The 25,865-nt window shown below is 48.7% G+C and overlaps 1 protein-coding gene across 6 annotated transcripts in view; it reads right to left on the bottom strand.

Annotated features, from left to right (window-relative positions):
* Positions 1–25,865, bottom strand: part of Trabd2b (TraB domain containing 2B) — a 218,620-nt gene that overhangs the window by 34,550 nt on the left and 158,205 nt on the right. For all 6 annotated transcript variants that reach the window (XR_015620078.1, XM_087551219.1, XM_087551220.1 and 3 more), the window contains 2 exon segments: positions 13,648–13,794; positions 7,394–7,568 (listed from right to left, as the gene is read on the bottom strand). Coding sequence is in view for 5 of the 6 variants with exons in the window: in XM_087551219.1 (XP_087407345.1) it covers positions 7,394–7,568; positions 13,648–13,794 (322 nt within the window). In the remaining variant the exon portion in view is untranslated.

Below are 25,865 nucleotides of genomic sequence, written 5' to 3'. Positions count from 1 at the left end.
TGTGTACCTTCCAAGGTTCAGCAGACTGGAGAGGGAAGTGTGTGAAGCGCTCAGCATGAACAATGCGCCAATTAACTGGGCAATTTCAAGACTGCAGTGGGGGCTGGGTGGTGGAGGAGGAGAGAACCAGATGTTTCCCCGCACAGGCTCCAGAGTAACGCGGGTGCCTTCGGCCAGCACACATGTTTTCTCTCCAGTGAGCATGCGGGTTTCCAGTTTTCTCCTCCTGGAAGAGGCATCCCAAGTCCGTATTTATGTTCCGTCTGAAATTAATGCAAGGGAAACTTTCAAATGCGAATCTCACTGCCAGGGCCTCCGGCCGGCCGGATATCAAACCAGAGCCCTGTTTGTTTTCCCTAGGAAGTGTGACAGGAGGGGTGGATAATGAGGGGCACCAGGGCTTCTAGTCTATCCAGAGCTGTGTGGAGGAGACCTGGCTGACCTGGGCTTCCTCTTCTGCTCTGCAGTCACCCAGCAAAGGGCTGAGCCTTCTCAGCTCATTGGAGACAGACTTGAGACGGACTAAGTAGCCAGCCTCGTGCCAGGGTCTGAGACACACTGTGGTCTCTACCCGTGGGAGACATAGGTACGTGCTCCATGCTCCTGTGTGGGAGCTTCTGGGATGCCAGGCATAACTGATGAAATAATAACGGATGAAGGACAGACTCTGCTCTGCCATCAATGTGGCAAAGATGGACACAAACACCGAGTGACAGACTGCCTGCTCCGTCTCTAGCAGGCATTACGTGCCAAATGTTTGGATTCATTTTCTCATTCAGCTGCCCCATAGTTAAACGTGCCCATGACACGCAGGCATAAAAGACAGGTCTATGTCTAGCCATGGCTCAGGTATGTCCATAGCAAGGCACTTGTGGAGCTGGCTGCCCAGACAATGCCCAGCCTTGGGGCTCTGGGGAGACTCCAGTTTGGAGTAGCCTGTGCTATCTGACGTCTGGGTTAAGCGGGTATCTAGTCACTGGGTGTGAATTTCCTCTTAGAAAGTGCCTCTTCCCTCATCAAGGCATCCACTTGGTTCTATAACTTTGAGCTTGAAGCTTTTATGTCATTTGAATCAGATGCTTTCAAAGTTAACAATCTGCTCTGGGGTCAGGAGGCCACATCTCTGCTGGCACCTGTCATTTGAGTGTGACTGATGGTAACTCAGAGTGAGGTAGAAGCCCCCAAGGCTTTGGCTAGCTGGTCCCGAGGACCTGGTAACCACATTGCTTTATCTAAAAACCTTTACAGGCATCTAATGCATGCTAGGCTAATACATGGAGGCCAAGAAGAGTCAGGGATGGCCCTCTTCCTTCTGGTGACAAATGACCACAAATGTAGGCAATGACTGCTGAGTCTGTCCAGGCTGGTGTAGAGTGGGATTTGTAATGGGCTTCAAGGTTGCAGGTCTCAGCTGTGACTGGGACAATCACTCTTTATAACACTAGGCTCTTTCCTGAAGTTCAATGTTCCAGGGTCTAAGACCTCCTGTTGGCTAGAGACATATTTAGGGACAGAGGCTCATCCTGTCTCTGGTGGTTTCAATAGGTATGGCCCCCATTGATTCATGTGTTTGAATACTTGGCCCATAGAGAATAGCACTATTAGGAGGTGTGGCCTTGTTGGAGGAGGTTCATCACTGTGAGGGTGGGCTTTGAGGTCTCCTATACTCAAGTTCCCTCCTATACACAGACTCCTTCTGCTGCCTGTGGATCAAGATCTAGAACCTCTCAGCTGCCTCCCCAGTACCTTGCCTGCCTGCTATCTCCCATGCTTTCCACCATGATGATAATGGACTAAACCTCTGAAACTATAAGCTACCCCCAATTCAATGTTTTCCTTTATAAGAGTTACCATGGTCATGGTGTCCCTTCACAGCAATAAAACTCTTAACTATGATACAGTCCTGAGCCTCACTGTTATTTAACACTAACTAAGTTCTTGAGATTTCTATGCAGTGCAACAGAGTTCTTCTAGCTCCTCATCTGGTGTGAAATGAGCCATGTCCTTGGAGGATTGCTGGCTCGGAGGAACCAGGGGTCCTGGAGTAGTAGTGGCCTGACAGGCTGTTTAAGCTGTGTCTGGCACTGAGCCATCATGTGCTACTCACGGACTCTCAGAGCACTTTCAGAGGGAACTCTGAGATCAAGAGGAATGAAGGCATTGACCAGTCCAGAGATAGCTCTCAGAAGAAAACTGGGATGTCCTACAGCCTAGTTTCAAAGTCCACACTCTAGTCTATTACTTTCCTCTCTTTCATTCCTGGCACTATCCAGCTGAGCCCATAGCTGGCATTCTCAGATCTTCTGCTGACAGCACAGTCCTAGAGACAACCCTGGGGACATGGCCCACAGTTCCTATTGACTTGTCTTGTTCAAAGGAAGGCCAACTAGGCACAAGCCAGAAGGAGATATTGCTCTGCCTGTTATGATGCTCTGGGTTGAATGGGAATGGCTCTGGCCAAAGATGGTAGCCATTGCAAAGATGGCCGCTCCAGATGGATGTGTGGTGTGGTGACAGCTCCTTTTAGCACTACTGGGAATTCTGAAGCACTTCTGGAAGGTTTAGCTTCATGTTTGTGTTGCGAAGCAGGACAAACATGGGTGCTGTGTGTGAAGGGAAGAAACTACCAGGAGTGTAGCCTCTATTCCAGATTGGCTGGCTGTTCTTGGACCATCTTTGAACTCTGATGGGCTTCTGTCCCAAAGGTGGTGAATAGAGAAGAGAGTGAAATGCAGGGAAGGATGGTCTTGTCCTGAGGACTATGTGGGTGTGGAGGGCCTCTGGACATGCACAGGGGCACGCCAACCAGACCCCACCTTCTCTAGGAAACCTCCAAGTCAGCCTCTGCCAACAAGCATGGGATGTCGGATGCAGGGGCTGGAAGGAGCCTTGCCTCTTGTTGTGCACAAGGAGTGGAAAGACTCTGGGAAGATTATAGGACTATCTCAGAGGGCAAGCCATTTCCACCTCACCATGCTGTTTGCCTTTCTCGCCCTCAAGGCCCTGAGTTAACTCTTGCTGTAGCTTACTTTTCTCACAGATTCTTTCCTCACCAATTGCTACCCCTCCCCCAAGAAACCCTGCTTATCATTAAGCCTCTGCCTCCTGCCTCAGCCTGTGTGGTTTGCTCACTGGGACCTAGCACTCTGTTTTTGTTACTGTAGTCTCACCTTCCAGACGGTAGATGCCATGCACCATGGGGCAGAGACTTCAGTTCTGGCTCAAATGTTCTTGTGGTAATGTAGGAGAGACTGGTCTGTTTTGCATACCTCAGGAGCATCACCTTCAGTCATCCATTTGCTCATTCAAGAAGGGAGGAATGAGCATCTTAAGTTCTGGGGTGCAACTTGAGCTAAGAGATGACAGTGTGCTGTTTGAGCAGAGTGTCAGAATGAAGTTCCAGGACACTGTGTGAGCTTAGGATGGAGGGCTTAAGCAGCAGCTGGATATTTTGAGGAGTCTGACCACCCCAACAAAGTCATTGCCATCACTTCACTGGAGCTTTGAGGCTCTATTGTTCCTGTGTTCATTTCCACCTGTCTGTCAAATGGTACAGAAGGGCTATCCTATCCTTATAGCGGGCCCTGAGCACGATGGCTGTATGGTTGGATTGTCAAACAGGACAGTGTACCTTCTACAGGAAGTAGTTTCTTCATTCATTCATTCAATCATTCATTCATTCATTCATTCATTTTTGGTGGTGCTGAATTAACGCGAGGCAAATGCTTTATCTTTGAGCTATATCTCAGCCAACACAATTGCCTTTAGCTAAGGTAATGGTGCATCTTTCCATGAAGTCCTGCCTCAGGCCCATATGTGTTGTTCTGAATGCCATTGAGCAGCCTGAAGGCTGAGTGTCCTGGATGTCCCAATACTCAGAGCAATAGATTCTCGTCTCCGACTCTGCCTGCCTTCTGTCTGGACTTTACTTCCTGTGGGGCAGTTGGTGGCTGCCCCGGAAGGCATGTCCAGGTTCTGCAAGGCTCCATACTACTCCCAAGTCTCCGAGAACAATTGAAACAAACCATGCTGGAATGTTGGAATGCTATGAGACCGGAGAGCCAGGATATTGCAACCAGGCAATTAGAGCACTAGAACGCTGAGATCCAAGGATTGGGAAGTGCCAGAAGTATGGGCTTTCTTCACACTATATTATGCTAGGGACACAGAAACGGACAACTTCCAACTGCTAGAGTTGGAAATGAATGGGCCCCAGAGGTTACCTGTTTCCCTACTCCACAACCTGCTGGTGACTCATGCTTCCAACTTAGCTCCTCCAGTTCCTGAATCATGCATTTTATTATTAAAAAAAATGCTACAAGATCCTTGGATGGCTGAACAAATAAACAGACCAAGGAAATCTTTTTTCCTAGAACGAAGGATAACATTGCTATTTCCTCTTAATGCCGAGGTCTAAGCTCTCTCTCTCTCTCTCTTCTCTCTCTCTCTCTCTCTCTCTCTCTCTCTCTCTCTCTCTCTCTCTCTCTCTCTCCCCCCCCCCCGGGGCTGAATGGAATATACTCAATTCTGTATGATTTGGTTCACCGTGTCTTTGTTTAAAAATCTGCTAGCAGTCTTGTGACTGTGGGTCCTGCTATGGTAGAGTTCACATGCATGGGGATAGTCACTGAGTGGGCAGTGTGTAGGTAAACACAGGAGGCAGCTGGGTATAGTGGCCATCTTTAAATCCTAGTTTTTGGGCGTTGCTAGAGAAATCTTAACAAACTGCAACTTGACAGGGTTATGGGCCTTCGATGCCAGCGGAGGAAGCAAGTGAATCTCGGTTCCAGCAGACATTATGGACGGGTCAACACTTTTATGCTGGGCTCTGACGTGCTTCTTCAGAGCACCACACTCTAGGCACCCAATAGCAATTAATCACAGATGGCTCAAGAGTTTAAATCTACCCTAACTTCCTGTTCTTGTCAAATTTGTGGTCAGCTTCTCTTGTATTCATGTCAAATGCTTTCCCCTCTTCAAACCAAGCGCCCTTTGTCTTCCTTCTCAGCTTTGCCTTCCAGCTGGAAGAGTGGGCTTAGTGGGAAGCCATCAGCTACCTGCTCATACACACTTCAGCTGAGGTACCCTCTTCTGCCTGGAGATCAACTCTCTCCCCTTCCTCCATTTCTTCTCTTTCCCCTTTTGGAACCCCTATCTTTCTATACTGGTGGCTTCTGCTTAGGTAACGAGGCTTTAAAAAGGCCACAGAAGTTGCCTTGAATTTGGCAGCACCCCGTCCCTCATCTCTTTTACTATGCCAAACTATTTCCCATATAAAAACAATGTGGATGGATGTGGGGCTAAACACAGCTACCAGTTTTTAATGCTGCCAAGTAAGGACTTTGAGATCCCTTCCTGCTGCTATCCCTAACAAGTTGCTCCCCACTCCCAAGCCCCCAGTATGCTTTGATTTGAAAGAGTGCTTGAGTGGATTGTTGTGCCCTGTGGGCTTGGAGCATCACAGGAAAGTCAGTGTTCTGTATCTTTTAGCTTCCTCAGCCATAGGCGAAGGCTGGTGCAAAAGACCACCAGGCTCTGAGTAACCCTACACCTGCATCTTGGGGCCTGTTCTTGAGAGGCATCCCTGCTCTCTTACTGGCCTCCCTCAGTGCCTGTGCTCTCTGGAGGCTCCTTCAAATCTGAGTAACTATGGAGCTGGGGTACTCCAGAGGCTGCTGTTCTGCAGTCACTTAAGGCCACTTAGTAGAGAATGCAGTGCCTAGACGTGGTGACCGAGAGAAGAGATGCTGAAGGGCTACTTCTTTGCACAGGTCCTCGTAGCTATGTGGCTGACACCAGGGACCCTGCAGATATTCTGCAAGAGGGAGAGTGACATCCCCATCTCCATGTATTAGTATAGGTACTGCTCTCGTGGGCTCCTTCAGAAGACCCCCCCAGATCCCTTGGGAGACCCCACCTGTTCCTCACACTTGGCCCAGAATTCTAGACAGCCCATAATACAAGACAGATCAAGTCAAAGTCAGCGTCTTCTGTTTAAGTGGGTAAACTAAGGTCATAAGAGGGGAGAAGACTTGCTGGAGGCCATAGTGGACCATAGCAGAGCCATTGAGGAGCAGAGCTCTTTCTGTGTAGTTTCTATGGCCTTCATGAGCTGTTTTAAAAGGGCCTACATCCATGTTTGATACCCTCCTATGAGCCTCACTTTGAAGGAGATTTGGAAATGGGAAGAATAGTTTGGATAAATATACTCCCAACTCTTACCCTCAACATCCTTGGAGCTGAATGTGGGCAGGGGAGGTACAGAGATCGACTGAGGACAGCCCCGTTACAGAGTCTAGATGTCCACAGGTGCCCTTGTGGATTGGACTGACTGCTCGGCCTGGAGGGTGTGTGTCAAGGCCATAGGGAGAGAGGCAGAGCAGTGGACTGATGAGCATACCTATAAGCTGCCATCTTGTTTGTTTGAGACAGGGGCTTGCTATATATCCCTGGCTGGCTTTGAACTTCCTAGGCAGACCAGGCTAGCCTTGGATATCTGCCTGCCTGTGTGTCCAGAGGGCTTGGATTATTGGTGAACGTCATCACATCCAGCTGTAAGCTATTTTAAAATTTTCACAAAACACAGGTGGATTTCACAAATTTAAGTGGTAAGAGGTAAATGGTCATTGTAACTCACTGAACTAAAGATGACAACACAGAACCCTGCATACAATCCTAGCCCTAATGCAGCCACTGGAGACAGCCAGAGAAAAGTAGGAAGGGTAAGGAACAGAGAAGGAATAGGGGCCCCAAGGAACTCTGTGTAGACATCTTTAGATCCCTTTACAGGAGAAAAAGACCCCTAGAAACCTTTAGCTCATGTCCTGTGTTGCCATGGTGATGCTTAAGTTCATTATAGTGGTGATGATGGTGGTGATAATAATTATGGCAGCTGCCATTGTGGATCCCCACCATATGGAAGATTATTTGAATGTCACTCATCCTCACAACTACACTATAACATGGATACTTTAGATTCATCAAATTGTTAATGTCGTCCTTCCCATTAACTGAAGAGAAAATTGAACCCTTGGGAAAGTACCAGCTAAGGTGACATGACACACGGCCCAGTTAGAGTTGGAGTTACAACTGTGGGCTGTCTCTCTTCCTCACTCATGAGGCCACAAGACCCTTATGATTAGCCCTGGCTCTAGGTTGAGTGGGTCCAGGCTAGGATGGGCACTGAAAGATTGTTGGGGGCTCACATATGTCCACTTGGCACTTGAAGAGGCCGTGGCAGGGGGTGCTTCCCTTGCCAAGGGAGATGCTATGAGAGAAGCTCAGAAGCTGGGGAAACACTAGGGTCCTAGCTCTGTTCCTGGGTACCATGTGGCTTTCACACCCTCTTCTGGGCCTCAGCTTTTTCCTTGACAAGTAGAGGTCAGAGCCAAACCTGCTCCAAAGGCGAAGAAGCAGATCTTGCCCTGGTTTTCCTGCAGCAGCGCCATGACCCTCTTTCCCATGCGCTCATTCCTCTTGTAGATGAGCTCCTGGCGGAAGTAGCTGTCAATTTCCTGGGCTGTCACCTGCTCATGAGGTGGGAGGGTGGTGTTGATGAAGTTGGGTAGCTGCAATGGTAAGACAGAACAACTTTCAGATCTTGATGGAGCAGGGAATATGTCAGATAAACCCCAGGTAGGACTGTTATTGACTTACCTTTCTGAAGAGAATGTTCTCTGTTTCTTGCTTCTCATCAACCCTCATGCCCTCAAAGAAGAGCATTGTTACAGTTGTACATGTAAAGCAAGCCTGAGAGTGAAAGACATGTGTGCCTGAGACATGTGTGACCACAGTCAATGTTTGGTGGAGCGCAGCTAAGACTCACATCGAGGTCTGCCTGGTATTTATTTCTCTGGAGGTTGAGGTTCAGGGTGTTGAGGCCATGCTGGGTTCTTTATGTCCTTCCTTTGGCCCTGAATCTAGTACAACGTGGACACGGAACCCAGTTCATCAAAGGGGTATAGATGACAGCTATGGCAAGAAGGCCATCGGACTTGGTGTGAGGAAGACTTGAACTTTAGATTCAGTTCTGATGCTGGGTATACTGAACAAGCTGCTCCATTTTGCTGAGTCCTGACTCATTTGTAGGAAGGACTGTGTGACAGGAGGGATTAAAGGAGACAAGGGCCACTACTGTGGCCGCACTCAGTGTTCTGCTCTACACAGATGAGCAGGGCAGAACTTTCAGAGTTTCCTCTCTTCTGGCTTCAAACTTCTAGAAACTTCTTGAAAATTATCCCAGGATCACAGATCCTTCCAGACTGATGCTTGTGGGATAAGCTGCCTAGAGCTCGTCCATCTTTCCAGTTCTGGGTCCTTTTCCCTCTCTAGTGTGTCACTTGCCACATGGCCTGAGGCCTGGCAAGGGCTTTGTGGATGTGCTCTTGAACTAGGCAGAAGAACCCCTGAGTTCAAGGACAAAGTCATGTCATTCCAAGTCCCCAGGGCCTGCTATAAGGAAGATGCCTACCAGGGGTCAAACATGAATGTAAGATTGCACTGCCCCTTCTGGGTTGTTGTGCTCTATTGTTTCCCCCATCTGGCCTGGAAGATAGGTCCAGCCATTCTAGCACCACCTCCTTCAAAATGGGCATGGAGTTGCAGGGAAAGAAAGGCAGTGAATCAAAGCACACTGTCTTTCCTCCCATCCCCCCATGCCAAAGCATTTGCCAAGCTCATAGGACATCTTCCGTTCTTCATTGTCACCTAGCCAAGCACAAATCACAAAATACTAGTCCTGACTGAAACATGAGGGGAGTGTGTGCCCACAGACACCAACTTCCTAGAGAGCTTAGTCCCCCAGAAGAGCCAATTTTTATGGCTTTTTTACCCAAAGCACAGGGCTTTTTACAGCCAAGGAGGAGCTGTCAACATCCTTTCTGAGAAAGATGGAGGAGTCAACAGTGTCTGAACCCTGAGGGCTTGTGAGGAGGCTGGACATCTGCCTCTGCTCTGCTGGCCAAGGAGCAGTGGGAGAATGGATAGTAAGAGCACCTGCATACTCCGTCTCCTTAGTCAGAGAAGCTGGACTCACTGCTCTGGGACAGAGAAGGAAGTGACGTGATTGTCTCAATGTGAGTACTGCACAATGTGTACAATGTGCATGGCAGCCCTGCTCATGCCTAGGCCAGTACAGAGCTGGCACCCAGAGACTGCCTGCTTGGCAGATAGACAAATGAGGAAACGGAGTTCTTATCCTCCTCCACACTGGAAGGGATGACTGGCAGCCCTGATGAAACAGGTCACACTTGACTTGATGCAGTTACAGGAGACGCTAAAGATTTTTGAGTCAGGGCGGAGAACAGAGAGGCCATGACCAGAAGGACTATTTCTGGAAACACACCTCTCAAAGGCTTCTCTCCATTTATGGGATCTGGGAGAGGATGGGAGGCCAAGCCTTATTACTGTTAGTATTTGTTAAGTCAGTGAACGAGTGGACGGATGAGCAGGATGAGCGGCAGTTGAGGAAGAGTGTTGATGAGCACAGGTCCTGCAGTCGCACAACCAGCACAGCTTGGGTTGCCACCTTTCTTTCATTGCCTGGTGCTCTCTAGGTCATATGGTCTCTCCAAGTTTCACATTCTTTATCGGTAACAGGGTGACACATATGATGACTTAGTGCATGGATTCAATGAGACCAGCTTCAGAAAGGCAGATTGGGATCTCTCTCTCTCTCTCTCTCTCTCTCTCTCTCTCTCTCTCTCTCTCACACACACACACACACACACACACACACACACGCACGCACACATGTATATATACACATGTATGTATAATGACATCCTGCATTGTCACCTTCCTGTGATGTTGTGGGTTACCAGTGAAGGGTAGACTACAGAGATGACAGATGGTTGTCAGAACTATCAGAAGTGAAGGAAGAGGATCTGATCCCCTTCTTTCTCCCATGGATCATGGGATTTATGAGCAGATACCCCTCCTTTCTGCTCTGCTTCTCATCCACAAGGTGCATCTGCATAAAGATTCCCCAGGGGACTTAAGTATTTATAAGAACAAGAAAAAGAGTGAAACTTCAAAACCATGAAGTAGGACTAGCTACTCAGCTTCCCTTGGGCTTCCCAGCCACGGTCTAGCATTTTCTGTGAGTCTCATGATGATGGGCTTTGGCCCTATGCCAAGGATGGGGCCTGGGTTTGGGCCAGGGCTGGGGGAGAAGCAAATTAATGATGTCATTAGACTTGTCTGGGGCCTTAAATCTCCCATGACAAGTTTAAGTGGAGGGCACATGATAACATTTCAAATAGATCATGGAATGTCCCTAGAGCCCGAGAGATTGGTGTGTGATGGGGTGACAAAGATATGGGCTAGGCAGGGCAGGGCTGGGGTGAGGTCATGAGGGAGGGACTCAGTGTAGGCTCCCCTGACCTGTGGCTAGAGATGGCCAAGTGCCCAGGTCTGTTGATGATACTCAACTACCCACTTCCCTGGTTCCATCTACTCAGCAGATATCCTCTGAGAGCCTCCCTAGGTCCTGCTCTATGTCAGGAGGCTGGGGGCCACCTCAGCATCCTTTGCTGTTTCCCATGAGACTCCCAGCCCCATGGAGGAGTCAGCCACTCTTGTAAGACCACTCTGGGATATGCAGTGGGAGAGGGCAGGGAGGGAAGCAGGGTTCACAGAGGGGTCTTGAAGTGTGACTATGTGGTCTGGTTCACTGGATCAGCCCAGGTTTATGGTTGAAGGAGACTGCTGCACTCCTGTCAATCATCTTGACTCCGAGTAATAATACGTTACTGTCCACTGTTTGAATAAAACATATATGTGGCCACTGGGCCCCTCAGGGGGCTGGGGACCACAGGCTTCTCAGGGAGGACTTCTGTGTGGCCCTCCCGTTATGAATGCTGACAATACCAGTGACCTTCAGCTGCAGGATCAGGGAGCAATCATTGACAAGGGTGGGGATGGCGCAGTGAGGAGGTATACAGTTAGGGCTGGGGGTACTGGGCCTCAGGCCCTGTACTTGTTCCATTTTGGCCTCCAAAGGCTACTTTATCAGTCTCGCTTCTGCAGCCAGGGTATCTCTCTGACTGTAAGACTCCCTGACTTACACCACGGGGCATTCTCACCCTCTATCTGTTCTCCACTATGCAAACTATGCTCTCTGGAGACACCAGTCAGCCCTTCCTGTCAGCTGTCATTCTCCCCTGAGAAACTCCACTCACAAGCTGAGTTCCTACTTTATGATTGCCTTGAAGCCTTCCTGACTGCACCAGGGTGACAAGCCCAAAAGCTTCCAGATCCCTAGAGACTGTGGGGCCCTGACTGCTGATAGAGCTCCACACAGAATGATGTATAAGGGTAGGGTTCAAGCCCCACGACCCTGGCTTTTCTGCACAGTGAGGCAGGCTTTCTGTGTACTCCACATACAGCCTGGACCATAATTCAAGTCTGGCTGGACCACTTGCATTTCTGGGGGACATGGCTACTGCCATCAGAGATCAGCAGTATTCCTGGACATAGGCTCAAAGGAAAATTGGATTGACCATCCCCAAGCTCACCCTATGCCTCTCTCCCGCAGCTTAGAGTCAACCTTAGGCCTTGTTGTGTCCACTACTTCTTCCTCAGGCCAACCACATCACAGACAGTTAATCACTTGGTGGAGCATCACCTCCCAAACCCTGCATCTAGTGGGTTTAGGGTAAGGCTCACCAGAAGTGGGGCCCTGGTAAGAGTCCTATCAGTTCCCAGGGTCAGCCTCTTCCCTTCCCTCCTCCACCTGGATACTAGAGTCCTCAGACCTGCAGCCTTACACAGTAAGGGCTGGGCTCCTCTTCCATCCTCTAAGCTTCTCTAAGTACATGACGTACCTACAGTGTTGTGCATGACAGTCACTCACTGGCAAGTACTGTACCACAGGCGCCAAGTGGTCTCCAGAGCAGTGGGGACCAAGGGATGAGCAGCTCAACCCTGCCCTCAGGGTGCCTGTGTCTGGGTTAGGGTGGCAAGCACAGACAGAACGTTGTGGCCCTGGCCTGGCTGGCCTCCAACCAGAACTCTCTCCATTGCCTCTTCAAGTCTCTGGCTTGCTTGCACACTGTGCTCACAGCTGGAACATTCCTCCTTCACGGCGGCCAATGTAGGCTCTTCTGTGGCCTCTTACTTTATAGGAATCTTTCTTTATTGCCCCAGCCCCAGCTGCAGCCCCCTGTACATGATTGCTGGGCTGTAGCTGCAGCAGTTCTGTCCCCAGAGCAAGGGTCTGTATATGAGGCAATGGCTTCCTGGCTCTCCTAGTCTCCTTGTGAGAGGGTAAGTTCTGTGAGAATTGTCCTCTCTGGCTCCCCACCATATCCTCTGTGCACTGTGGCCCCACATTGATATTTTCACTATTTCATTTGTTTGACAAGTATTTACAGAGTCCTACTGTAGGCTGGGGACTTGCCAGAGGGGATATATGAATTAATGATACACCCAAACCCTGCCCTCGTGAAGCTTGTGTTCTCTTAATGGGAAGACGGTAAGTAGTCACGAATGAAAGTCTGTTGTGTTAGAGTCTTCCAGACCATGGGAGGAAAGCGGGGCATAACAAAGTACTATGAGGCGGGAAGAGAGGGAGGTTCAGGCTACAGTGCAGATAGAGTGGATGGGACTACTCTTATGGAGCTGGTGGTCCCTGAAGATGGAGGGCATGCTCTGAGGTGACACCTGGCAGAAGCGTCTATGCTGAGGGAATAGTGAGAAGGCAGAAGCATACAGGTGGGCTCTTGGGATGAGATGTGGACTTTGCTCCTGGTGCATATAAAGGAGACGGGGTCAGGAGCAGGGGCAGAACAGGAGGAACGCACATGCTACTACAGAGGCTGGCTTGCCTTACCCCGAGAAAATGGGATCTGCCAGGGTCTAAAAACAAGGAGCAAGGCTTCCTTTGCCTAATCCAAGCTTTCTGAGAGGATGAACATCAAAATACCACACACAACAGAGGAAACCTTGAGGGAAAATGTGATGCCCCAGGAGATAATCTGATACTGGGGAGATTTTTCAGAGTAACTTTAATCCATGATCAAGTTGGAAGAATCCAGGGGAGGAAGAACCTGGATAAAGGCTCAGAGGTATTGAAAAACAAGTTGTAAATTCCACAGGCCTGGGGTGCTGGTAGAGGTTGGGGTATAGGCTGTGACAAGGCCCCCAGAGGGCACACGTCTTAGGGGACCTTGAATGCTGAGTGGGGGTGTCCTGGAATTTGTTGGAGATCAATGAGGAGGCATGATAAAGTCTGGGCAGGGTCAAGCCAAGTTCAATCTTTGGGGACTTACTTGGGGTCTTGCTAGCATGTCCGTAATCTTGGCTCTAATATTTGAATCAAGGCAGAAGGTTCTGAGTTAGACTAAAGGCCAAGCTCATAGTAACTGGCTATTTACCCTTCTTTGGGTCTTCTGGTTCAAGCTGCTGTTCTTGAAATTTCAATAGTAATCTGTACAGCCTTAAGGGAGTCTCTTGCCTTCTCTGAGCCTCAGTTTCCCCCTCTATAAAGGAGACAACAATAGCTCTTGTTTATTATAGCTGGAGAGAAGCTGGTCTATGCCCACTATACAATGGGACTAAGTCAGGTGGGATCATGTGGGGCTATCTCTACGTCTTCACAAATGGCAGTGCAGAGGCCATCAGGGCAGGAGGAGAAGAGGGCCTCACCTGGGATGTATCATGGTTGAAGATGACTGCATTGAGGTCCCCGCAGTTGTAGTGTTTGATGAGGTCCTCTGTGGTGTAAGGTGCCTGCAGACTCCCAGCCCGCACACTTTCATGCTGCAGCAGAGTCTGGTTCAGGGCAAACAGCACCTGGCCAAGGAGAGAGAAGGGCATCAGGGCTGTGCTCACAGACTTCCACTCACTGAACTTTGGGGCTACAGGTGTGAAAAAGAAGGCATATGACAGAGCAGAGCATCTGAGTTTAGAGTTTGGGGTGAGTCTATCTTGACTGCCTTTGCTTAGTAGTGTTCTAGGACAAGCAGACCCAGTTTATAATCGAGTACCCTCAAATGAGGTCAAGCAGCAAACAAAAGGAAACAAAACCCCAGCTCTGTATGAAGGTTCAGAGGGTCTCGGGAGCTGGATCCCTAGAGCCCGTCCTCTCATGCATTCAGCAGAACCCTCTATCTCTCTTCTCTGGGCTACTGGCTCCAGGGATGCCGTTTCTAGGTGCCAGCGTCACTTGGAATACTATACGGAACTCTCCTTTCCACTGAAACCAGAATTTTTCAAGGAACCCAGACACTTTCTAAGCAGCTTGTGGCATTTGAAGGTTATGGCTCCACAGAACACGGGGCTCTTATACACAGGCCCTGGGAGACTTCGTCTTGTTTATTCGAGACAGGTTCTTACTATGTTGCTTTGGCTGCCTTGAACTTGCAGCCCTGCCTTTCCTCCCAAGTGTTGGGATTATAGGTGGAGACCACCGTACATGGCCTGGCCAACAACCCCGATTTTAGATGGGAAAATTAAGGCACCAGGCTTAGAAGACACTTTACCCACATGGCTTGAGCTGGAGTCTGCACCCCAAGGTCCTGGTACCCCAGATTCTTTTGGTCAACTAAGGGGCTTTGTGGATTCCACACACTCTGATGCTGACCTTGCTTCAGGTGATAGGACAATGGCTGTAAGCATTACAAAAGAAAGCCCGAAAAGCACCTGCACGCTGAGGCTGTTCCCCTTCATATTCTGTGCCTTTGACTCCACCCTGCTGGAGGCTGATAAACACACAGCAAAACTTATACAGCCAGTAGCACTCAGATCAATGGACAGAGAGCTCACTTCCAGACCTGTGAGACCAGCAAGATCAGTCCAGCCTAACAGCAACTGGTCCTGGCACTCTGAGCTCTGCACTCTATTGTTACACAGCATAATCTCTGTGAGAGATGACTGATACACCGCTCTTCCTTCCACCAGTGTTTGCATATTAGCTTTCCATTGTGTTCAACGGCCAGCCTCACAGCATGTTGAGTTTCCTGAACACGGGAAATACTCTAGAATCTACAGCTCTTAGCACTGTGCCAGGGGGAAAAGAGGGTACTGTGATCTCCATTTCTCTTTAGGACCTGGGGACCTGCTGCTTCCTTCATAGTTCAAAGGTACTTAGAAGCCCTGAAGAAAAACATCTAGAAGGCTGGTAGACATTCCCACAAAGATACATAATCTGAATAAAACCTTTTGAAATAGGTATACAGGGCCGGCCAACTCAGTGAAACAGGCAAATAGGCCACACTTGGGTCCCCTCTGTGTTAATGGCAAGAAAACTGGATTGCACGAGCTATAGTGAGCCCCACTGCTCCCCTAATGAGAGGGCTGGAGGTGAGGTCAGATCCCTTGCCCCATGTCTGGGCCTTCTCCAGGCCCCTGGGCTTTGGCTGCCACCACTGAAATCAGATCTGCAGCCATCTGGTGCAGTGTCGATGGCAGCGTGGTGGCTGGGGATGAATTACAGGACGCAGTGACGTTTTTTCTGCTGTGGACATTGCTAAGGCAACAAGAACTTCCTCCCACAGGGTACGTGCCTCTGGTGAAAGTGTCCGTGTCGAGCTGATCTGCTCTCCTCCTCTGAGGGCCTAAGACAGAGGGACTTCCTGTGGCCACACCCAGCGGCTGCACACACCTGCTCTGCTGCTTCTTAGATCAGCCTGGCCAAGGCACCACCTGACCTGTGGTGAGGTCATCAGCCTGGGCGCCAGAGGACCTGGCTGGAGGGCAAATGTCTCCCCTGGACCCTGCTTGACTCATGAAGTCAGGTCTCCAATGGCGCAGCCTTCATGAAGCCGGGAGGTATTCCAGGGGATTAAGTATATTCCAGGCTGCACGGTGTTAAGAACAGTCCTGGCATGAAGTGAACGCTGAGTATGTGTTTGTTAAATAAAACCTAGGAGGAAATAGCCCCAATCTTCCTAGTTTGGTGTGGAGGTTTCAAACTGCTTTTCGCTGCAGAATTCTTTTATTGTTGTTATTGTTGTTGTTCTCTTCCAAAGAAATCCCATTTGGAGGTGTGAACGTGGAACAGATAAAAATGTAAAGTTAAGGTCTTGGTTGACATAAAGGAGGTAGGGTGAGACTCAATGCTCTCTTGCTGAAGGAATTTCCATGTACCCTGGAGCCCAGTTTAAGGGTCCCTGATCTCCCTCCCTCCTTCCTTCCTTCCTTCCTTCCTTCCTTCCTTCCTTCCTTCCTTCCTTCCTTCCTTCCTTCCTTCCCTCCCTCCCTCCCTCCCTCCCTCCCTTCCTCCCTTCAACATTGGCTTCCGGCAGCTTCTCAGCAGGGACTCAAATTGATGAAATATGACTATTTGTAAACAGATGGAACTCATGGAGGAGGCAGATATACCACTGACCTTCATGCCAGGGTGACAGAGGCACAAGCTTTAGAGTGAAGTATTACCCTGACTTCTGCCTCCCTCTCCAGCTCCCAGAATTCTCTAGGTCTCTGTGCCTTCTACTTCCAGCCACCTTAGAACAACAAACTTTTCTTACAAGGAGCCTCAGTGGCCCGCACTAGGATAATGTTTATGCTAAGGCTATGACATGGAATAACAAACACCGGGTGAAGAGTAGGAGGCCTCATTCCCCCTGGATGCCTGTGTGGAGTCCCAGCCACTCTGGTCACCAAGAAATCCTGTACATCTTCTACTGTCCCCCTTCACCAGGGCTCATGGGACACAAGGTAGCCGGAGGCATCTGTTGAGTGTAGGCTTGGAATCTAAACAGGTCTTCAGACAGACCACTATGGTGGAGAAAGGCAGGCGCCAGGAGGCTAGAAACAGGTTTATTGTTCCAGAAAAGTCCAGTAAATAGTCCTAGACAGACTAGGATGCTAGACCTGACGCCTGTGCTCACGTGGTCATCATATCACCTGAAGGGAAGATTTGGATCCAGGACTCTTGGGACAGGTTTGGCTCTCAGGATAAGTCTCTGAGATGACCAATGAGTACTTGTACCCAGGCTGGAGCCCAGAGTGATGACAGTGAAGTCCTAATCAGGTTGACAATGCTCACTGAGCAACTCCTAGGTACTGATCCACCAGGCAAGGCCAGCACAGACAAAAGCCTCATTCTCATACTGCATACCTACTAGGTAACACAAAGGGACATTTTCACTAATAAAATATTAATACACAGCATGGAGGAGATACAGTGCTGATCCTGCTGAATCAGTTGTGAAGCTGCCTCCTGGTTACTTGGGGTCAGGATACCTCTGAGTCCACAGGCAAAGGGAGCAGAACAGTCAGGGCAGTGGGAGACTGGGTCCTGAACACCAAAAAAACTGGTTTGCTTTCCCCACAGTGTGAGTGAAGGGAGTATGTAGAACACAGGGTTTCTTCAGGTGACTCAGTGCTCCCATCCCCTGTGATTAGAATCAATGGAAAATGACAGCACTCGTGCTTAGAAAGGTCTTTCCATAAACTCTGGGAATGGTGCTTTAGGTCCCCAGCCAGGTCCTGAACCTTGGAAGCTGAGGTTCTTGCTAAAGCAGAGGAAATGCAGAATGGATGGTAGAAGAGAAGGTGGGCAGCGTCAGGGCCATCATGTGCAGTCAGTCACAAGAAACAACAGAGATTGTAATTGCTATAAATAGTCTCGTGTAACCCAGGCTAGCCCTGAACTCACTATGTAGCTGAGGATGACCATGAACTCCTGATCCTCCTGCCTCTACTTCCCAATGTGAGGGATACAGACATGAGCCAACAATGGATGTTGATGGGGCGCTGGGGACTCTGCCGATGCTAAGCAGGGGTCCGCAGCCCTGGATGTGTTTATTTTGTGTGAGCGGCGTGAATGCATGTCTGGGTGTATTTATCTCAGATAGTTTTGCTTTATCTTCCCCTTACCATACAACACAGACCCCTTACCTGTCTCCACCCTGATGTCTAAGTGTTCCTAACTTTACATCACCTTAGTTACAGGGTGCCAAGGGGAAAGAGCAATTGGAGGAGTGCCTAGCATCCTCTTCTGGAGAAGGCCTCCGACATTTGTGGTTGTGTACATGACAGCTGCTCCCATGTTAAGCAGATCTACAATCTTTCCCCTGTCCTTATTTGAAGAAAAGGTATGGCTTAAAGATAGGCACATGGGCACCACCGAGTTGATGAGGAGGAGACACGTGGGGTTAATTTTATGTGTCAAATGGACTCAGTTGAGGTTCCAGAGATTTAGTGAAATATTTCTCTAGATGTTTCTCTCCTGAAATAAACTTTCATTATTTAAAAAATAACCCATGCAAATAAAATACCACATAGCAAAATGAATTAGACCCAAAGTCTATACAATTCAACGAGACTCTATGCAGTTAGAACTGGTATTCAGAATGGAATCTGGTATTCAGAATGGAAGCTTCACATTACATTTTATGCTTTTGGTATTGGATACATTTTATCCACATTTCTACTGCCCAAACCAAACAACAGTCCTTAACAGAATTAGAGAAAAACAATTATCTTTGTATCCCCTTTCATAACTCACGTCCATCAACTGCAGTCAGTCCTTCCTCACCTCCTTATATTTAGCCTTTCTTGTTCTCATTTCTTCATGTTATCCTGCGTGCACATGCACTTGTGCAATATATACATTCATTATTAGCTAGATTCTGCATACGAGTAAGAATATGTGGTTTATTTCTTTCTGAGACTGTGTGATCTTGCTGTATATGATACATTTTAAGTCCATTCATTTTCCTGCAAATTTCCAAACTTCATTTTTCGTTAGAGCTGAGATGTATTTCGTTTTATAAATATGGAGTTTTCATATCCATTCATCTGTTTGGACAATGCGTTTCATTCCAATTCCTTTCTATAGTGAACATAGTAGCAATAAATAGGTGGGTACCAATATCTCTATGGCAGGTATGGACTTCTCTGGGTATAGACCCAGGAAGGAGATACCTGGGTCATGGTAGTTCAATTTTAAAGGTTTTGAGAAATCTCCAAACTGATTTGCACAATGGCTGTATTAGTTTGCATCCCCACCAACGTGAATATGGTTTCCTTTCCCTCCATTTCTTCTCTAACATCTGTTATCAGATTTGTTGATGATAGCCATTATGACTGGGGTGAGGTATTATCATGAAGTTGTTTTGATGCATCTTCCTGGTGGCTAGGGATACTGAACACCTCTTTGATTGATTGTTTTTTGAGATAGGGTTTCTCTGTAGCCCTGGCTATCCTGGAACTCGCTCTGTAGACCAGGCTGGCCTCAAATTCACAGAGATCTACCTGCCTCTGCTTCTTGAGTTCTTGGATTAAAGGCGTTCCATTTCCTACCTCCCTCCCTCCCTCCCTTCCTCCCTTTCTTCCTTCCTTCCTTCCTTCTTTCCTTCCTTCCTTTTTCTTTCTAAATGTCTATTTAATCCACTTGCCTTTTTTTTTTACCAGCAGTTTTATTCCTTCTGTTTTTAATTTCTGCAAGTCTTTGTAAATTCTGGATATTAGCATCTTGTCTGAAGCGTGGTTGGTAGATTTTCTCCTACTCTGTGATTGTCTAACTCTGCCATTGTTTCCTTTGTTGTAGAGAAACTTTTTTTTTTTCATGTAGTCCAATCTGTTGCCACTTGGGTGTTGGTGTTCTGTTTAAAAAATCTCCTGCCTCCCTGAATATCTTGAAGGACATCCCCATATTTTTCCTGTAAATTTCAGTGTTTTGGGTTTTAAACTAAGGTCTTTGATCTTGTTTGACTTGATAGAAGATGAAAGTTATAAATTTAACTTCATATCCTGTGAGTATTTTTGCCAGTAACTTATGAGTAGGCTACCTCCTTTTCTAGACATTTCTATAAAGGTAATTTTAGGCAAGATTAATGTTTAATTTAGTAAACGTTGAAAAAAAATGAGTCATTCTCCATAGGTTGGGTGGGTCTCCGTCAACTGACAGTTTTAAGAAAAAGTGACTATTTGCTCTCTGCCATCAGCAGAACTGCGTGTCAACTCTCCCCTGACTTCCAGTCTGCCGCCAGGCACAGAGATTTTAGATTTGCCATCTTTTATACCATTGAGCCAATTCCTTGAAATAAATATCTGTCTCTCTGTGCATCTCTCTCTGTGTGTGTCTTTATACCCCTTCTATGCATATGCACTCGTGCATGCACACTCACAGTAATATATCATACATATGTACTATATAATGATGTTTTGGCCACTAGTGTACTACACACATGAACAAGCCCTAATAAAATTACAGTAGAGCCAATATCCATGGCCTAGTATCTTAGCACACCCTTTCTGCATCTAGATGCATGGATTACAATAGCCTACAATATTCTGTACAATAAATAGCATGTTGTGCAGATTGCAACCAATGGCAATTCTTGTGCCGTATAGCCTAGATGGGCAGAAGGCTGGGTTCTGGGTTGTACACATATTGTGACTGTACACAGTGACTATCAGCTAGCAATTCATTGCCATGAACATATTCCCATTGTTAAGCTGCACATGGCTGGAATCAGCTGCAGGTGTTGGCATGTGTACATACCTTCTACTGGCCCATTTCTTGAATAACATAAAATAGTAGGTGTTTCAGGAAAAAAAAAACAAGGAATGGGGGCAGGGGTGTGGAGGGACGAGGAACCAGCAGGTACAAAGGCCCTGTGCACCCACATGGTGGGAAGCAGAGGACAAGGGAGGAGACAAGTAGAGTTGAGCACACAGGAGAGTGATGGGGGTGTGGACTGGAGTTGACAAGCATGCTACCTCCATTCATCCATTAGCACAAGGACAGACACTAACAGATAGCTGGGGCTAGCCACTGGGGCCCATATTCTGATTGCTTAACTGGAAAGAGACAGAGACAGGGACAGAGACAGACAGACAGATACACAGACATGCATGCAGAGAGAGAGAGAGAGAGAGAGAGAGAGAGAGAGAGAGAGAGAGAGACACACACACACAGAGAGAGAGAGAGAGAGAGAGAGAGAGAGAGAGAGAGAGAGAGAGCGCACAAGTGAGCCTTGGTTATCAGATATTATCAAGATTGACACATGAGGAGGGGAAAGGCCACCATTTGGGGGTTAGCTCCAATCACTGGTATCTATCTTTACTCTTTGTAGCCTGATGGAACCTCAGGCCAGTCCAGGATCTCTCAGAGGGGTAAACTCTCCAGCTTGGCCTTGGTTGTTCCCTAGAGAGAATACAGTACCAGCCACATATGTAGTAGATACCCAAGAGATACTTCTAAAATAGACACACCAGTGCATGGGAAGTTGAGGGCATCATTTATTCTATGGCCCTCACCCTAGCAGCTCCCCACAAGGGCTGAAGCAACACTGCTACCCTGGACCTGAGGTCCAACTACTCTGTCAGCACCCAGTGCAGACGTGGAGGTCAGCCTACCTTATTGAACCATCTGGGGCAGGGGCACTAATACAGAGGCTGCAGCCTCAGTGCTGGCACTGCAGTTTATTGGTTACTTTCCATGTCCCACAGATAGCACCAAAGTACTTCCCAGCTTCATACTACATTCTCCCAGGCTTCCAGCACCGCTTCTGTCTATACATACCAGGTTATGGAGCAGCAGGTTTCCTGGAGCTTGGGCTTGACTCAGGGCTAGTTCAGGGAGCAGAGATCTAGCCACCATCTGACTTGTCCCTAGGAAGCCCAGAGTGGATCATTTTTCTTCCCAAGGCCTTGGTTTACCCACCTGTGACAGGAACCCATTTACACACTCATTGACTGAAGTTTTATGGAGCACTTACACAGCGGTTTGCTGGCATGGGCTAGGGGCACAATAGTATACACAGCAAGCAGAGGCACCTGACCTAGTGAAGCCTTCATTACATTAGGAGAACACTTGCATTGAGAGAATAAGGAAGAGAGTGGCAGCCAAGGAGAAACCAAGGGGAAGAAAGGGATTGTACGCGTGTACGTGTGTGCATGTGCACGTACGAGTGTGTGTGTGTTAAATGTGTGGTGTGGTATGTGTGTGTGTAGTGTATGTAGCATATATATATGGTATATGTGTGCATGGTATGCATGATATGGCGTGTACGTATATGTGCTATGTGTGTGTGTATGTGCTACATATATACTATGGGTGTATGTGCTATGTGGTATGTATGTTTGTGTGTTTGGTGTGGGGTGTATGTATGTAGTGTATGTAGTATGTGTGTGGTATACCTGGTGTGGTGTGTGTATATGTAGTGTGTGTGTGCGGTACATATGTAGTGTGTGTATTTGTGTGTACAGTGCTGGGATCAGGTGCTATCCTGTCAGTCTGAAGCAGGCGAATAGGAAAGGCTATGGGGAAGAGGGTGGTGGTGGGGAGACCTCTTGTTGGCAGGTGTTGGGTGTGGAGTGGAGGAGGCCAGCATGACGGAGGAGGCAGCTTTACCTGTTGTTCTCCCCGCTCTCAGCTACCACCCAGAGAACCATGGGCTCAATTTCACACTGTTCTGTGGACTCTACAGGGTGGACCCTGTGGTGGCAGCAGACCCTCCTCTGGCCTGCAGTGGGGGCTGCCTGCTCTCTGAGGCCCAAGCTGCTCCTCCCAAAGCCCACCATAGAACTCTGGGGTTCTTCACCTGTCCTCCGAGCTGAATCACCTATGTGAGCTGATTGGGGCTTGCTGGGCCAGGAGGCTGGTGAGCAAGGAGCTCTAGGAAGGAGTCTGTGTGGACTCTGTCCTGTGAAGGGAGGACACGTCCTTTGTTTCCAGCACAGACAGGATAAGGGAGACTTGGCACCCAGGATCTGGTGCTGCAAACCAGACCAGCAGGAAGACAGCAAGCAGCAAGGCTGCAGGCTCCTCATGAAAGAGGTGGTGAGGTGTGGCGCTAGCTCTTGGCTCTGGGGCCCCATTCCAGGACTTGATATCCTTGGCTATGATAGCTACCCTTTCATGAATCAACACACCATGGTTCCTGGCATGCTGTGTCCTTTTGATAGGTGGATGGTATTACTGACTTCCTTTTATGCACAGAGAGCCCAAGGCTCAGGAAAGGAGGCAACGGTCCCACCCATGTCCTCTGAGCAGGATTCCCTGGGAGTGCTGTGGCTTTTCTCCCTGAACCCACTGCGCTCTCCCTGATGCTCATCCTGTGGCCGACCTCTCCATCTGCCCCCAGAGGCCGTGACCTCTGAGCCTCTAAATCCATTACACTGCACATGAGGAAAAGAAAAGAAGGCACACTCTAAAGTCACAGGAAAACAGCTAGACAAGCCTCTTCCAGGTACAAAGCTGGGAGCAAGTTCAAGGGATGAAGCAGAAGAGAGCCAGTTGGCTCTAGCCTGGTGACAAGCTAGTGAGAAATGGAAACCAGAGCACGTAGGGGCTTCCTGACACAGCCCAGGAAGGTGAAGTTATCGGTGATATCGGCTAAGCTGAGAAAGAGCATGGCGTGGAGAGGGAAGTGTATATGTTCAGGCCAGAACCTCTGGACATTTGAGATATGTCAGAATAGGAGCAGAGGGGTGGGTGTCAAGGAAAGGCCTGTCCGTCTTCCCTGCAGAGCGGCCATGGATGGAGACAAGGCATGAGCGAGTGATACAGGGAGAACCCAGGTTCCCTGGGAGGTGATGGGTTGGGCAGTCACCATCACCATCATCCCCATTCTTGTTCTTAAGCAGCTGCATCCTCCAACTCCAACCCTGCTACATGCACCTCTGCTTCAACCTCAGACCTGCCCTTGCTGACACAGCAGCCTGGACATCAAAAGGCAAGACTCCACATTCATTTGCAAAATCAGTATGGAATTCCTAGAGGGCTCCTCTAATTCCTCTGGTCTGACCACACAGCAATTATCCATTTACAGAGGAGGGGGAAATGGCCTCCCAGGCTCACCAGCTGTGTAGGGACCTCTGCTCTCCTTGGCCTTGAGCAATAGCTGGGGAGGGCTGGACTGGAGTGGACACCTGTTTGGGGGCCCAGTGTGGGAGGACCTGGCTGGGAACACAGAGAACAGACAGAAATGGTAATAGCCTCCCTGCTTGTCTGCTTAGCCACCATTGCCAAATGCTTCTGATACAAGCAATGGAGGCCGAGAAAAGGCTCTGACGGGCTTCAGACCTGACCATGCTTATAGACCATGGAACCCTTGCTCTGGATCCTTCCATGTGGGACAAGCCTTGCTCCTCTCTCTCTCTCTCTCTCTCTCTCTCTCTCTCTCTCTCTCTCTCTCTCTCTGTGTGTGTATGTGTGTATGTGTGTGTGTGTGTATGTGTGTGTGTGTGTGTGTGTGTGTGTGAGTGATTAATCCTGCCTGTTTGCTAGCATTTTAAAAACTGTATCAAGTACCTATCCCTTCCTTAGGACAGGGACACACACAGAACACTTGTTTCATATGAGCTGGGGTGGTCTTCAAAGGCTATGCTGCAGGGGTGTAGAGGAGGGGCCAGAGTGCAAGCAAACGTGGACAGTGTTCCTGGTTAGGCTGTGCTGATTGCTTGATTGACAGACCAAATAATTTCCAGGTGTCGGGTGGCACATGGGAGGACTTGCTGCAAGCAAGCAATTCTCGCCAAGGCCAGCGTCCAGGGGTGGACTCTGTGCCATTGGAGTCCCACAAAGGTTCAGAGACCACGGTCGGGGAAGGCGACTGTAGCAAGTACACTATGAAAGCATGAGTTTGCCATACAGCAGGGAGAAGGAAGGAGATTGCAGGCGAGGCAGATGAACAAGGGAGGTGCCTTGTGGCTCCTCTTAGGGCTGAGTGCAGCCACAGGAAAGGAAAGGCGACGGGGAGCAGATGAACTCAGAGGTGAGGCAACTGTCTGCTTGGTTTGCTTTTACCAAGTCTCTGTGGCCCCTTCTCACCTCTTCCCTCTACTAAAGATAGACTATGATATGGAAGACGCCCAAGCCTCAGACTTGGGGCAAGAGCACAGAAACTGTAAACTCGTTCAGGAGAAGCAAAGCTCTGTGTATTGATCAGATAAGAGCCAATCAGCTTCCTTGCTGCAGTGACCTCATGAGGATGGTGGACTGAATGTGCTGTGAGGAGGGTAGAACCCCCACTCCCACATATAGGGCATATGTTAAGGGCCCATGTGCTTTCAGACTCCATCACAGGTGGGCAGGAAGGCTACCTCCCAGCCTTTTAGCTCCTGGCCAGAAACTTCCCCTGGGCCTCAGGTCTATGCTGGCTTTTCATGACCCTGCCTTAACCTTTCTCTGGGGCCCTGGACTTGTTGGTCTCAGTCTATCCCCAGCCTATGTCTTCCTTTTGCAGTCTCCTAGGTCCTAGGTCCAGTTAGTAGTTCCTTTTTTTGAGTTATTGTGACCAGAAGGGTCAGACACATGCCAAAGCATTGTTCTGCCCTGGAATTAGAAATGAGGTCTCTAGGATTGTATGGGTCTGAGTGTGTGCCAAAAAAAAAAAAAAAAAAAAAAAAAAGACAGAGATCAAGAGTCAGGATAGAAATCACACTATTCTAGCCACAGAGAGATTCGTGGTCAACCATATGGCTTATGACCTGAGCCAGTACGGTTTAGGAGTTCTAGAGACATTAATGTGACTCAGTCCTGCTTACAAACCAACACCAAGTGGCCTCTCTACCTCTCTCTGTTATGGTCTTGGACTAGCTGGCCGGGCCCTATGACCTGGCTCTGTGTGTCCCTTTAGCCTCATTCGTCTACTCTTTTCTATTGTCTCTCCATGGGGACACTGCACACCATGACCTCCCTAGCTGACGGGCCAGCAGTGGATGCTGTGGACCGGGACCATCATAAATGGGAGCACACTGCCACTCCAGAAACAGTGACAAACTGCTTCCGTGTCATCTCTCCATGATCCGTAAGACCTTGTGTCTGTCCTCTGGTTTCCCTCGTCCCCTGAGCCCTGCATGTTTTAACTAACTCCATGTGTTGATTTACAGCTCTGTTTCTGAGTGTGCAGCTTCCTTCACACTCCAGGGTCGTTGCACATGCATATGCCTTTCCCATCATGCCT

This window comes from Rattus norvegicus, chromosome 5, assembly GCF_021556685.1.
Source record: "Rattus norvegicus strain SHRSP/BbbUtx chromosome 5, alternate assembly SHRSP_T2T, whole genome shotgun sequence".
In the NCBI taxonomy this organism is placed as follows: domain Eukaryota; kingdom Metazoa; phylum Chordata; class Mammalia; order Rodentia; family Muridae; genus Rattus; species Rattus norvegicus.
This window is presented reverse-complemented; position numbering and strand designations above follow the sequence as displayed.